The sequence below is a fragment of the Orbicella franksi genome, chromosome 4 (assembly GCF_964199315.1).
Source record: "Orbicella franksi chromosome 4, jaOrbFran1.1, whole genome shotgun sequence".
NCBI lineage: Eukaryota > Metazoa > Cnidaria > Anthozoa > Scleractinia > Merulinidae > Orbicella > Orbicella franksi.
In genome coordinates, this window is record NC_138148.1 from 22,914,067 (window position 1) to 22,929,800 (window position 15,734).

The following is a 15,734-nucleotide window of genomic DNA, read 5'->3' on the forward strand; positions in this document are numbered from 1 at the left end:
GACAGCATGTACAACGAACTGAAAAACTCTATGGATTGCCTAAAGCAGGTAGTTTCAGAAGGATTTGTCAAACTACACACTGACTTGGACAAACTAAGATTTGAATTTAAAACTGAAATAGACCCAGTAAAACTGTTGATAAAAGACATAGAGAAAAGCCTGACCTACACCCAGAGCAAAGTCAAAGACCTCAAAGAGCATTTTGAGATGGAGACGAAGGAACATTCGAAAGATGTGGATGCCTTAAACAAAAAGATTGCTGACTTGGAAGGGATATTAAAACAAGAAGTTGAAAATAACATAGCTTTGGAACAGTATACATGACACGAGAACCTACGCTTCAATAACTTCCAGGAGAAGGAACATGAGGACTGCAAAGCGGTAATGTAAAATGTTTTAGAGAAAGAGTTTGGCATTGATACCACCAAAATTAGATTTCATGTGGTCTACCTCGTTGGCAAGAAGATTCAAAGCGGGCGCAGACCAATTATTGCAAGATTTGTCTGCTGGGAAGACTGAGACAAAGTTTGGTCCATAAGAGGTAAGCTAAAAGAATCTATTACACACTGATTTGAACTCGTTGTGAAGAAGGTGAAGAAGAAGAAGACCAGGCGTTGATATACAAAATGGAAGAGTTTTAATCTTTGTACTTTATATTGACAAAAGTCAAAAATTCTAGTTTGCTCTTCTCCTGTTCGCGTTGGTTACACAATTATCAAACTCACACACCAAAGGACGTATATAAATGTTTCTTAATTCTCCTGGGATTAATTATTGAATGAATTATTAAATGGTCAAAACACTCCCCCCTACTGCAGAAATCTATTAAAAGTTGTGAATAGACTGAGCAACTACTCTAGTTCTTGTTTGGTTGCAATTAAGCAGAGCTTGTGAATTGGACGGTCATAAACTGATGTAGCAGTCTTTATTCTTGCTTTCCTCATGAGTCCATCTTGTCCGGGATACGTCTGAATTACTAAGCCCATCTTCCATGTTCTCGTCAGGGTGGGCTCAATCACCAACACCAAGTCTCCTTCATGGAGGTTATCTCGTTTCTTGAACCACTTGTTCCTGGGCAGTAAATTTGGCACAAAATATTTCATCCAACAACTCCAGAACTCTTGCACTCATTTCTCAGTGCTTCTCATGAGGTGTCTTAGGTTAACTGTCTGTTCTGGCTCTGGCACAGGAGAAGGAAAGCGGTGACCGATCAAGAGGTCGTTAGGTGTGACAGGCGGATTTTCCCAGATCTTGCCAGAGCTAGGATAGAGGGGACACCCATTGATCAAATAGGTCACTTTTGCCAGGTACATTCTCCACTGTTCCTCTGTAAAGGTTTGATTCTTTGATGAAGCGTCTAAGGCTTGTTTTACTGATTTGATGAGACTTTCTACCACTCCGTTTTGATGGCTAGTTCGTGGTATGTTCCACTCCCAGTGGAAAGAGCATGAGAATTCTTCTGATAAGACACTGAATTTTAAGGATGTCCCAACCTTGCAATATTTTGTTCAAATAACATCCGACCAACAGTTACTGGGATATCCTCTGAGTGCGGCAAATTGTTGAAAAGCCATGAGAAATGTATCTGTGCTTCTGTCTGTTACGAGCTCCAGATGGACACCTCTTGTAGTCATGCATGTAAATATTATTAGTTGCACTTCCTTCAGTGTTTTCCGGCCAATTCATATGTGCAGAGGTCCAAACATGTTAATTGCCGTGTTGCTGGATGCTGGGAAACCTGCTGCAACACGCAGTCTCAGAATCTGTCCCATCATTTGCTCCAGCAGTTGTCTTCACAACTTCTTGCAGGTCACACATTTACCAGTTACCTGTTTGGCCATGTTTTGCACTCCCATAATCCAGAAATGCTTCCTTGATTCATAGATGAGACTCTTGTATCCCCAAAGTGCTCGCTTTTCGTGAAGGTCTTTCAGGAGTAAATTTACTAATTGGTGTCCTTTTGGTAGGATAATGGGATTGCACATTTCATCTAGTAATGATCTGATGTTCTTTAGTCTCCCATGTGCACGTAACACACCTTGTTCATCTGATGCTGGAATCAGCTTCTTGTCAACAGTATCTTAGTACATTGATCGTCTGTTGACTCCATTTAATTAACCAGAGCCCAGATTCTCTCAATTCTTCTGGCGAAATGGCATCTTTCTTTTTTGCTTTCAACCTTGTGTTGTTGGCAAATCGTAGAGTATAAACCAAAGTTTTCCTTGCTTTAGTGAACATGGAGCAAGACTACATCAGATGTTCCAAAATAGGGTTATCATTCGACCCCCTTGATGAAGCTGAACAAAATACTTGTTCATAGGTGTTCGCAGCTTCAAACTTATTGAGCAGCTTCATTTCATCTGACAATTCTTTACCACTTTCCTTAGGATTTTCTTCGAACTTGGGCCATTCTGGTTGCGGGCGTTTCAGGAATGGAGGACCTTCGGGCCAAGTCTTCAACTTTTCTGGTGGAGTTCCTCTCATCAGGACATCAGCAGGATTATTATCAGATCTGATGTATTTACACATTTCTCAGCTTATTGTTTCCTGGATTTCAGCCACTCTCACTGAGACAAATGGTTTGAACTTTCTTAGAAAGGTTTTAAGCCAGGTTAACACGGTCTGAGAACCAATCCAGAACACTTTCTTGCAATTGCTGATCACGGTGAATTCTAGTGCTTCTTTACACGTACTGTATAATTTTGCAAGCGAGAGGCACCCCATCAACTCCAAGCGTGGTATTGACTTTTTCTTCAACGGGGTAACAAACGCTTTAACACTTGGTCATCTGGATGAATCTTCACTTGGCTGAACATTTTGTGTATGTCACCAGTATACACTTCCTTGTCAAAGCCCCATGCAATGATCACGTTGGGAAAACTGTTGATATAGTTTGCACCTTTCTCGAGATGATCATTTAATGACTTTCCATCATGTCCCTGTGCAGAGGCATCGAATACTAGCCGAACTTTGGTTGTTCTGTCGGGAGTGAAAACTGCTAGCTGGGGAAGATACCACTCGGGAGTTTTATGGTTGATCTGTTCTGGAGGTACTCCTTTTATGAATCCTTGTTCATGTGGCTTCTGAACTTCGTCTTGTATTACTTCAAGGCAATCTTTTCTTCTTAACGTTTTCTCGGAAGAGATCATTTGTTTATACGTGATATCGTAGTTACTCTCTTTTGGGGGACCCTCGTCTTTCCATGGCATGTGCACTTGGACCCCCCCATCTATCATTTGAGTTGGTTTTGCAATTGACTTGATAAACTTGTTTTTCTTCAAATTGTTATCACTACAAGTGTAAACAGAGCACTGTCCCATGACATACTATCCAAAGCACTTTCTCTTTCCAGTGGGTTGCCCAGCGTTACCAGGAATGACGTCCATGTTGATAAAGGATTCAGCAAAGTCTGTTCTGATCAACAAGTCTACAGCTCCTCCTGATAAATATAGTTTATTTCAGATTGCTTTCAAGTGCAGGTAGCTGTTTACAATCTTTCAAGAAACTGTTTTTGCTGGACTGCAAGGCTCATTTATCGCGTAAGCTCGCATTGACTTCTGAATGTGCTCTTCAGCTGTTGACACAACACTTATGTTAATGAGCTATGATTCTTCTGACTTCTTATTACCTCCTGCCAAGTTCATGGCCAAATGTGTTTTAGTGCTGCTTAAACCGAGCTTCTTCTTTACATTCTTCGAAATGAAACTTATGTTTGAACGACTATCGAACATAGCAAGGGCTTCGACAAAGTTTCCATCTTTATCTTTGATCTTGACTTTTTGAACTGGACAAAGACCAGGGACGTTTCTCTTGCCCTGAACGTTGTGATTACTGGCCTCTTGACTTGCACCAGTAAAAGGTACAGCTTCAGGATCTAATCTGGAATTCACTGCAGTGGGTATACATTTGTTGTGTAGAGAACAATGATGGCGTTGCGTGCACTTATTGCAGGTGTTTCTGTTGGGCTTTTTACAGTGATTAGTGTGATGGTTTCACAGGCACTTGCGACATCGATTATTCCACTTTACTATTTCCCATCTCTGGTCTACTGTTGATTTTTGGAACACTGGACATGCAGAAAGTAAATGCTTCGCTTCGCAACCAAATGGACAAATTTTATCACCAGACAATTCACTGTTCATGGAATGATTGTCCGATTGACTTCGCTGATTTTGAAATCGGTGATCTTCCGTGTCGTTGCGGGTATCCCTTTTGACATGAGATCGCATGCTTGCTTCTTTGTTTAACCAATCTATTAGATTCAGAACGTTCTCTTCATTTTCCATGCATTGCATTTCTCAACCAAAATCAATATTATCTTTTGGATCTAACTTTGATGAAAGCTGAGACATCGCAAAGGGTGCTTCTGAGGCACTTGTCACTTCTCAGCCATTTTGTTCCATGTTGTTTACGAAACCAAGAGTTCTAGCTGCATAGTGAGAAAGCGATTTCGAGTCGCACTTTAGTGGCTTGAGATTTGTAATTTCAGCTAAGAGCGTATCCATTAATTTCCTTTGATCTCCAAATTTGGTATCGAGAATTTTCCATGCCTGTTTGATCGTTTTGCACAGCCTTACTTGATCCGACCAAAATGAGTTCTTGGGTAATGCTTTCTGAAGCCTTTGCAATTGTTCATCTTTGTCTTGTTTATACTTATTCATCCAATACTGAAATTTGTGCTTCTGAGTTGCACAAGACTTTCTAACTCCATCCCATGTGGGCACAGACAATTATGATAACATTGTAAGTGATAACTGAATTCTTTAACTCTTGAACTTGAACTTGGAAAAACGTGGTCAGCTATAAATAAGGAATTGTTTTACCTTTCAGCTGTCAAATTTGCCAGTTTAGTAGGCTTCTGTTGGCTTGTGTGCTTCTGTAGTCTTGAGCTTTGAAATGCCTGCGAGAGTCTAGAATTTCAAAATTTCCTGGGGGAAAATGCCCCCGGATCAACCTACTTGGGAAGACCCTCTGGGCCTTCCAAGAAACTACCCACCTGTTTTTCTAAACTACCCTCTTGTGCCAAAAATTATTGAAACCCCTGCTTAAGCAACCTTAACCTAACATTATTTACTTGCAAATAATGACTTTTCTCTAGGCAAATCTTTTGTATTCAAAAGAAGTTCGAATCAATAGCTATTTCCAACATGCACACATAAATTCTTGATTGGCAATAGAACTCTTGTCAAGTTCAAGATGGATGTTAACACCTACCAAGGCTGCTGGGACTTCAGTCTAACAATAAGGATTCTTTTATATGTTACCGTTTTCGTGTTATTTGTTTATACATGTAGTTCGTAAGCTAAAATATGAGATCCACTGTAATTTCATTAGCTCCAATCCAAGCTGGTTTCAAATGCATGATTCTCATCCAGAATGATTTCCTTTCAATTTAAGATTATCTGGTTATGGATCTTAAAATATGTTCACTTAATGTTCGAGGTTGAGGAGAGAGATTGAAAAGAAGGGAAACATTTAATTGGTTAAGAGCAAAAATGTTTTCAATTTATCCACTGCAAGAAACTCACTGTTCTGAAAACACAACTACAACTTGGTCATCCCAATGGGACTATAAAACTTTGTTTAGCTGCTGCTCTAGCACCAGCGGAGGAGTGGCAATTCTCTAACAATAATTTCGCCTTTCAGCTTGAAAGATCATATTTGGATTCCAAGGGCAGATTTATTATTTGTGATAGCAAAACAAATGAAAGGCTTTTCACTTTGGCCAAAATCTACGTACCAAATGATGACGACCCAGCTTTTTTGAGTTTCTTTAGCCACTTGCAAGATTTTCTGTGACGATATAATTTTAGGTGGTGATTTCAATTGAAGCAGGAAAATTAATGTAAGTAAAGTAACTTGATGTTTCGACGGCTTCATGTCCTCACTGTTGAATGAATAAATCAAAAATAACGGTAAGACATATTTATAGCACTTAGGATGTGAGAAAATAAAAATTGGCAAACATTACATGAAAATGTTCATGCAAAAAGGTTTGCCCGAATGGAATCCACTTGCATGTTCAGTTTTGGTCTTTTGCTCTTAATCAACAGCATTTCAAAGATTAAACATTTGAGTTTGCCATGCCATTTCTTAAGGACTTTAAAGTTCGTAATTAAGTTGTCAGGTGTTAAGGCATGCTTGACCCTAAAATATTTTCCAATCACAGAATGTTTCTGTTTCCTACGTGTTGATGGAGGTGGTGGCAAGTGTACCCAATATAATTTGCATTACACAAATCACATGTGAATTCATATATTACACTTTGCTGGCTTATCAGAAGAGGCTTTTCTTCTGTGACTCTCAGATGATCAGCAATCGTTTTGCTTGTGAACACTGCCTGCAGTTGCTGAATAAATTTCGTTCCGAGGTTGCCAAGTTGTCTGCGAACCACGTCAGCCGATTTCTGATCTTTAAATGGCAACGTAACCCCAATGGGGCTGTCAGATAGTGTTTTAACTGGGTCTGTAGGATGCTGGAGGCGATTGATAGCCGAGTCAATGAGCTTCTCGCAATATTTTAATTTTAAAAATATCCCTTTTAAGTTTTTACATTCTTGCATAAGGAATTATTGCGTAGACGACAAGCATTTTGTGCGGTCTAACATTGTACTTAGCAGTGACCATTTGTACTAGCTGTCAACATGGCTTTGGGAGTGCAGAAGGAGCCCTTTATTTGTTTTCTTTCTGTGAATACGGGTTTCAAGGCTGCCATCAATTTTATGATTTTCATGCCAATGAATGGCAATCCATCGTTGCTTGCTACTTCCTTCATAAATTGAATGGAGGGGTGGGCTTTATTAAGACATGTCAGCAAATTGGTGGCATTGGAGAGGTCGCGTACCAGAGCCAGCGTGTCATCCACGTATCCACGTATCTCTTGTAGAAACTCGGAAGCTTGTTCTCACGCGCTAGTTTCTCTTCAGCTGAACACGAGAGCATTTGCCATAAGTGGACCTAATGGTGATCCCAACACAACACCATCAACTTCTTCGTACAGGTTTCCATTAAATTGAAATAGCTGTTTTTTTTGTGGCAAAGCTTAGTAACTCTATCAGGTCATCTTTGGTGAACCAGTTATCTTTGAAAGCTATATCGGCTAGAATATGGATTGTTTTGTCAGGGGGTACATTTGTGAAGAGAGTGGTGACATCGTAAGAGACAAGGAAATCATTTTCGCTGAGTTTGAACTGTTGGATTTATTCAGCAAAATAGAAAACACCAGAGATTGTAGACTTGTTAGTCGACAATGGTTTCAGCTTTTCATCTAGCCACTTTGCAAGAGCGTAATTGTAAGTTCCAGATGGTGAGAGTATTGGCCACATTGTGAGAGTTGTTTTATGCATTTTGGAAAGGCCATATAAGTGGGCCAGGCGAGATGCCCTCTGACAGACGAAGTCTGCCATTTCTTTTAAGGCAGAATTCTGTGCACACCTGATTCAAGACGTTTTTCTTTTGCCAGAAGCAGATGATAATATTTTGGTGGTCTTCCTCTTGTGGTTGGCTTTTACAGGCTAACGGATCAGAATTTTGTCAGGTTGTCGAAAGATGCCTCATTCAACAGTTGAATGTACTCCAACTTGTCCACAACGACAATGCCCGGGCATTTATCTGGTTTGGTAATTACTCTGTCATTTTTTTTTTTTTTTTTTTTTTTTTTTTTTTTCTGTTTTTGGGTAGCTGCACTATTGTAAACAACGCATTGTATATTCTTTAGGTATAATTAGGCTACGATTAGTAATTATAATTTGTTGTATGTAATCTATTGTAGTTATGACGTATTGTAAGTATTGTAACTAGTGTTATGTCTTGTGTTGTATTGTATGTATTATAACCCAAAATGTTGAAAAAAAAATAAAAATTACAAAAAAAAAATAAAAATTACTCTGTCATCCCGTTTCTTCAGCTTTTGGATTGATAGTACCAGCCACTTCGGTGGCTTTGGGCCTTCTTCCGATGTAATTCAAAGCAACTGAACGCAGGGTTGCTGCGGCTAGCTCTTTTTTGTTGTCGGAAAGCTTGGGTTTAAGTTTCAAAAGCGCTTTCTCAAAAGTTGCCTGGATGTCAATGGCAGAATGCAAGGTTCAGGAATAGAAAATTGCAGACTGCGACAGAGAACGAGTTTGTCGAAGAAAGTGAGATTGTAAGAAGAGATGTTCTCCATGTGTTCATCTACTTCCACATCCCAGTAGAGTAGCCAGGCAATTTTTGATGAGTGCTCGTCCACCATTTTCTGATAGGCTTGCTTGCCTAGCATTGCAATTGTCTTCAGAATACACAAGAAGCAGAAAGTGGAACATTTCTTACGAATTTCGCTGTAGATTTCACTGATCTCTTTCTTTAAGATGTTGTTCTGTTGTGATTTGTGATGGAGCTCTTCCATTATGACATTGCTGGCAAATTATTTGGAGGATTGTGTTCACTTTTCGGACTTCATCTCATTGATCTTGGCAAATGTAGGTGCAAGTCTGAAACTTTGGCAAAGCCGGAGGAATACAATGGCTCCATTGCACTTGATCTGTTTAGCACTTAACTTTTCAAGTCTCCTGAACAAGTCAAGCTGGTTGAAAAATGGGTTGCAATTTGCATCTGACGTGTTTGCCGACTTTGTAAGAATGTGGGATTTCAAACATCTTACTAGTAGCCCTGGAAATAGCAAGGCCAATGGCAAGGACAAGTCTGGGGTGAAGACAGCCAAATGCATCCTAAAGAAATCAATCAGGGCTGGAACTGACCCATACCTCACCATACTTGCCTTGCAAGGCAAATGAAGAAATACATATTTATTCAAACTTATTCAACGAACATTTTTCATTATTTCATTCAAATGTTTCTAAAGATTGCTTTCAGCAGGTTGTTGGAAACGCATGTGTTTGAGGGTGTCTAACCATATCATGCAATTGTTTGCATTCCAGTGGCAGATTTTGGGCAAACTTGATCAGAAACACAGGTCGAGTCAGGCTACTTAAACCATTTCCCCAGAAATGTTTTTTGATAACCTAACAGGAAGGTACATAGTTAACCTGTAGAAAGTGTTTTTATGGTATTTAAGTTATAGCCCATAGAAAAATGTGGCGATATTTTAGTGTTATAATTCGCTTGCAACACATTGCCAAATTTGGCATACCTCTTCGATCTCATTTTGGGCTAAAAACTACTATGATTTATTTTATTTTTAGTTCAGTTATACCATGAAGACCTGAACTGAATATAAAAACCATTGAAAGATTCTCAAGTAGCTGCTGTGCGGTGTGCGATGCGATCAACTATTAAAAAAATAAGCATAACCCGAAGTGGATTTTGAGCCCAATCAATTTGAAATCATTTTTCGCATTTTTTTTCAAAACAGCTGAAACTAACTAACTGTAGTCCGTTTGTTTTCTAGTTAAAGCCAATCTTTGAGCAACAAATGAGCCAAATAGATTTTTCAACTTGTGTCGATTTTATAGGAAGTGGGTCTTAACAATGTAATTACTGTGTAAGTGCTGGCATCTGCTAAATTTACTGTTCCTGAAAAGCCCCATTGGAGTTGTTCAATTAAGTATGTAAGATTGTATATTTGATTACTTCTCAAAGTTTTAAAGAACAAATGACCACTCTAACAATGACATCATGTCTCTAACAGAGGTTACAAAAAATGACTAATACGAAAATGTTTAGAGTTTTACTGAAAGTTGTGTGACTAGTTTCATGCTGATGATACAAGAGCTGGACTGGGACGGGAGGCTAAGGGGGTGAAATATGTAAGGGAAGCAATTGGTAGGCAAAAGGATGAGGGAAGGGAGGGCCGGAAGGTTGTATTCAGTCATTGTCTCAAAGAGCCCTTTGATTATTAGAACAAAATGCCAAATCTTGAGACAGTGCCAGCTGCCCAATTTTTAATATATACAGTTGAACCACTCCACAATGGCAACCTTGGGGACAGAGGAAAGTCGCTGTTGTAGAGAGGTGGCCATTATGGGGAGGTTGGGGTGTAATATGACACCTGTTTCTTTTCAGGGGTGCAACATTTTTATTTTTAAACAAGAGGCTCCTAGTAGCCTATACTCATGTACAAGAGAGTGCAAGTCATATAAAATAGATATGCAATGCGTACATAGTCAGACAAGCAATTTGAAAACGTTTGCCATCTGACAACTAAAAATAACACGGGAGAAATGCTAATTTGAAAAAAGTGCATATAGATCTAAGATATAGATAATTTCGATGCAGGGGAGAAGGTAAATGCTGTAACGCAATATGCCATCATTACTACAAGGATATCGTCAGGCGAATAACAAAGCAAGCCGAGTCAAAAAATTATAGATAGAGAATTAACAACCGATCAGAATTGCGAATTGGATGAAATATCTTTTTTCACAGCAATTCTGAACTAAATCTCTTCTGGCATTTTTTGGTCAAGTGTTACACTTGTTTATGTTGGTTGTTAGGAATATATTCCAGTACTGGGCCATTGTAACAAATATCAACTTTGCCTTATTTTCATTATATTTGTAATTTGATTTTTAAGTATACTTGAAACTTGATAAAATAACAGTACTCTTCAGTAGGCACCTGGTGTTTTTTGTAAGTTATAACATGCAATGCCATATTTCCAAGAATTAAAATATTATCATATATATACTTAACTGCATCATCCTAAATGGACTGAACAAGAGCTTCCTACATCAAGAATCAATTGAACTTCAAACAAACTAGGCCATAGTTAGCAGTAAGTGAACACTCAACATGTTGTCGTTACGTCAATTATCACCCAGAAGCCACACAAATAAATTTCTTCCGCGCTAGCAAATCACAGACAGTTCTGATAGTTAGCAAAGCTGACAATGCCTAAAATTGATAAAACAAGGAAATTCTACTCATGATCAGCCATTGAACTCATGTTCTTCACTCTGCACATCATTATCACCACAGGGCCAACAACCTACTGTTACAGGACTAAATGTGACCCGTTCAGTTTACACATCTCAGGCCGGCATCACATAGATAATGGACAACACTTGCTGGCAAATTGTTAGACTTACGCCTTCATTGGACTTAGTGATGTCCTCGGGCAGACTTCCTTTAGACAGCAAATACAGAACGCTGATTGGTTGGCTGCTTCTCAGAGTCACCGCGCAAACTGAAATTCAGACGAGTGTAGTCTGGGGTAAACTTAACACCAATTGAAAAGGGGAGGGGGCTAGTGATCAATAAGGAAAAAAAGAGATGAATAAAATGAGATTTTACTGTCACGCCAGTAAAATATAGTTAATGGAGCGTGACGTACGTTCTGAATGAGCCGTTCATGGCGGCATTACATTCTATAGAGCTATTGAGCAGTTATATTCCAAAGGTCAGCAAACTGTAAGCCTTATTGTAGCTAAACCTAAAACATTGTAGCTTTGTTACCTTTTGAACGTTACAACGTACTATAACATTGGTGCAAATCATTAAAGCACTATTCATGTTTAAGATGTTACACGTGTTAGGGTAAGCTGTTCGGTAGCACAGCCTTTTCTACTGGCTTACAAGCAGATGAATGTCTCCATATAAAAGCTCGGAAAACTGTTCAGAATCCATTCTGAGTTCGTCTAAGCAACGTAACTATTACTTATTGTAAATCTATCGTTTAATTTTCCCTCCCTCCCTCCCTTTGGAGACGAGGTTGGTCATGTATTCCAGCATAATAAACAAAGGGTCACTCCTGTGTGGTGCGGTTAAGTCTGCGCAGCGACTTCCCCCAAGCTTGTTTTTTCATCGCCTTTAAACATCGCTTGCTAACCGATACTCTTGTCCGATCCAGCACATGCTGTCTGTCATTCAGCTTGTAGTGCTGGGGAGATAAGTGAGGTTGTTTTGTCACGCTATCGCCGGAAGTCGCATGGGCTAACCAAATGCAAGGCAGTGTTCCCCCATTAACGCCATCACGAGTTCTTTGTATTTGAGTAATAGCTCTGGTTCAATTACAAGTCGCCACGGTTAACTTACTTTCGCTAGCAACAACGACATTAATGAAACATGCAGTAGGAAGTAGAAATGCTAGGCAAGATTTACAAGCGGCTGTCATAAGCAAAGCAAAAAGATAAATAAATAATAATAAAAAATAAATAAAAACCACTTGATTTCAGTAACACTGTTTTCATAAATCCAGACATATATTTGAATGGATTAAGACTGGACGACCCAAAAAGGCTGAAAAATGAGCGTGTCTAATTTCTGTCGATCTTTCTAAAGCATCTAGAGTCAAACTACGGAATTCCCTGATCAGTTTCTGACATTGTGCCAATAATTATTTGAATGGATTAAGACTGGATGACCCAGAAAGGCCGAAAAATGAGCGTGTCTAATTTCTGTTGATCTTTCTAAAGCATCTAGCGTCAAACTAGGGAATTCCCTGATCAGTTTTGGACATTCTGTGCCAACATATGTCTGGATTTATGAAAACCGTGTTAAAGACTTTGCACCAAAATAGCGGGCATGTTTTTTGGAAAATCGGTCAGATACATGTATATAGATAGATAGATAGATAGATATATCCTTACACATGTTGCTAAAAATCCAATAGGTTTCAATAATTGATACAAAATACAAGGTGTACTAGACTAACCAAGAAGCAGAAAAAGAAAAAGGAAAAAAACTTTAACACACGTGTTTTATTACCTGATATTGTTCGTCACATTCTTGTTGACTCGAGCAATTTCAGTTTTTAATGGACACAAACCTTGTACCAGAATAACATTAAGTATATTACAGTCCTTTTTGCATTTTCTAAAACCTAAAGATATAAACAGTTGTCTGAAATAACACCAAAAACATTTTCTCACGGGATCGTTTCACCAGTACTTTCAAGTGTTTCCTATATTATTTCAAAATTTATTCTTTACACTTGGTGTTGTTAGAAATGATTTCTTTTGAGAAGATATTTAAAAGAGTCGCACAGAAGTTTCCAATAATCTTGGTAAAAAGTTTTAGTCCACTTGTTACTCAAACTTTTGGAGAATTCTTTCTTAACACCTAAGCTGGTATATAACTATAACTGAACTGAACGACTTTAATCTGTATTTGATAATGGTGACAAGATAATGCCGAAACGTCAAGTTCTGGCATTTATTTTTCTTTTAAAATAATTTCTTTGTAACCAAGTATCTTTTGGGATTTGAGGGACAAAAGAAACTCTAAAATTTTGTCCTGAAATCCTCAGAGACAGGCTAGAATATTGCTATACGGTATGTTGATCGTGGCCTATTACCTGCCCGTTTTGTTGAACACGTCCATTTACACGAACAGGAAGCATTTTTTGACCAAAAGATTAAGTATACAGAGCACGTTCTTAGTAAATGATTCTTTGTAATATGTCCTTGAATCTCCAAAACCCTAATAAATTTGAGACTTGTCATATTGTCTGATGGCGATCGACATAAACAATGGCTTACCTCTCCAGAAACACTTTCTTCATGCATGTTCACATGCCAGTTCAGAATCTTAACAACGAACTAAAGTACTGATAGGTACTTTCACACCATATCAAATTGGGGAAAAAGCACAATATATGCGAAAAAAACGGCACCTTCTTGAAGAATCCAATATGGTGGACGGAGCTCCAAAGACCGTGGTAAATATATGCATGCATAAATTTGCATGCACAAATGTGACACCAAAACGGAGAAACAGAGCCCAATTCTTAACTCATGCACCACACTGCGCATGAGTAAAAATGCTTATTGTAGCATATAAATAAATAATGTAATCAAGATATACATGTATCAACAGTACAGAAACAGAAACCAACAACACTGTACTGATGAGGTTTCATTAATTGACTGGCTGTTGTCAAGAGGTTATTTTGGCAGTTGGGAGTGACTTGAGCGGCTGTAGCTGTTGTGGAGAGGTGGCCATTGTAGAGAGGTTAAAATAAAAAAGAATACATGGACCGTCTGCTGGGAAATAAAAAAGTGGCCACTGTTGAGAGGTGTCTGTTAGTGGAGGTTTGACTGTATTGACTGTTTGAAATGCATCATTAAGACTTTGTTCATCAATGAACATTCTGACACCTCCAAAGGACAGAGGCGTAGAAACGTATTCAAATTCATAACCCGGTATTTTTGGACAGCAATTGACAGAGTTTGAATTGGTAATTTCAGTTTCTGTGACTCCAATAATATTGAAGCCATTCATCCAAGATATGAAATGATTGATTGATTGATTGATTGTCTCACGTGCGTGCCGACTAAAACTAACCACTTGGTATAAATAAATACTGGTGAGCTGTTATGAAACCTCACAAAATGCTTGGGGTTAAACTGGGACTAGCATCCCATCTAAATGGAGTGGCAATTCAGGGAGGATGATGTAGAGAAGTACATAAAAAAGAAAGACATTAGATGAGATAGCCAAGAGGGCCCTTTGATTTAATGCTCTGAATGACTTCTTTAAAGGTGTTTTTTTGTTATCTTACCATGTTTAATATGTACTGTTCAGCTTCTCTTGGGCTGCTAAGTTGTACTCTGTTAGCCATGTCTGACAATGACAAAGTAAGAAATGTCTGAAACAAAGCAAATGATTACAAAAAAATTAACCCTCTGAGAGAAACAAATTGATTTTTCTATTACTGGTTTGCACTGTAACGCCATCAAAAATAAAAGTAGGTCAGCAATGCGTACTTGTAGGCTTATGCTTAGTTTTATTCCATTCGGTTGGAGTTTGTTATTAAACTTGTGTATACGCGAAGAGTAGTAAAGAGTTTGTTGAGGGGAGTGCGACATGCAAACGTATCACTCACTCACTTACATTACAGAATTGCGCCCATTGAAAAGCGTCGCCCGGGAAAAGCGGGGTACCCATGATGCTTTGCGGGCGTAATGACCTGGGAATGAGGTTGCAAAAGTTCACGCCAGCATCGGTTTCTTAAGATCTGATTTGCCGAATTCCCAAACGGGAGTTCTAAAATTTCGCTTTGTGTCCCTTTACAGACAATGGAGATACAATTGGAGCAATTAGTATTGTTTGAAAGTGGTGAAATGCTCTTTTCGTCAGTAAAGAGCAAAAACTGCGTTTGCATATCAACAGAGCGTGAAGTGATTATCCGGATACTAAACACACGATAGCAAGCAATCCTTTGCGATAAAAAAAATTGACGTCCGCCCCGTGGAATTCTGTAATCTATCGGTATTTATGAACGGAAATTCTCATGTAGTCCTTCTTTTTAATGTTTTAAGTAGCCACTTATTTGCGTGGAGAGTTGGTTTTGTTTTCGAAGCATTTTTTTATGCTTTGCGATCACCAATCGCCGATCACCCGACGCGCCTGGTGACTTCGAAATCTGTCCACGTTGGAGCTCTATCCTCAAGGTGAGTGTTTGTTTTTTTTAGTTTTTTCGTACTATAAATGTATTACTACGAACATAAACAAAATTGCTTTCCTCGAAGAGAGATCACTAAATTCGATCGCACCATTGGATTGTGTCACCAGCTCTGTGAACCCAATGTAAATAAACATTCGGACCGCCAATGGTTTGTAGTTTTGCTTATGGCTTTCCATACATTATTCTGTTAGTTTAGTTCTGATAAAAACCCGACATTTAAAAGGTAATTTAATTTTACATCTGACCGATTTTTAAACAATATAGCCTAATCAAGATAACTCGACTAATTATGGCTATTCTTCTTCAATGAATAGCGCTACGTTTCAGTTGTCTGAGTTAGAAACAATAATTGTAAACACGGCGTACATGGGGGATTACATGATTGACAGTCG

At 38.7% G+C, this 15,734-nt stretch overlaps 1 protein-coding gene across 6 annotated transcripts in view; it reads right to left on the bottom strand.

The window, feature by feature from the left end:
* LOC145484986 (COP9 signalosome complex subunit 3-like) overlaps nt 1-15,734 on the bottom strand; it is a 227,217-nt gene that overhangs the window by 53,561 nt on the left and 157,922 nt on the right. For 5 of the 6 annotated variants that reach the window (XM_081463624.1, XM_081463622.1, XM_081463621.1 and 2 more), the window contains one exon: nt 14,437-14,523. In XM_081463624.1, the coding sequence (XP_081319750.1) occupies nt 14,437-14,523 (87 nt within the window). Of the gene's footprint in view, nt 1-10,434; nt 11,122-14,436; nt 14,524-15,734 lie in introns of those variants that run through there. The other variant, XM_081463625.1, reaches the window with a different exon arrangement.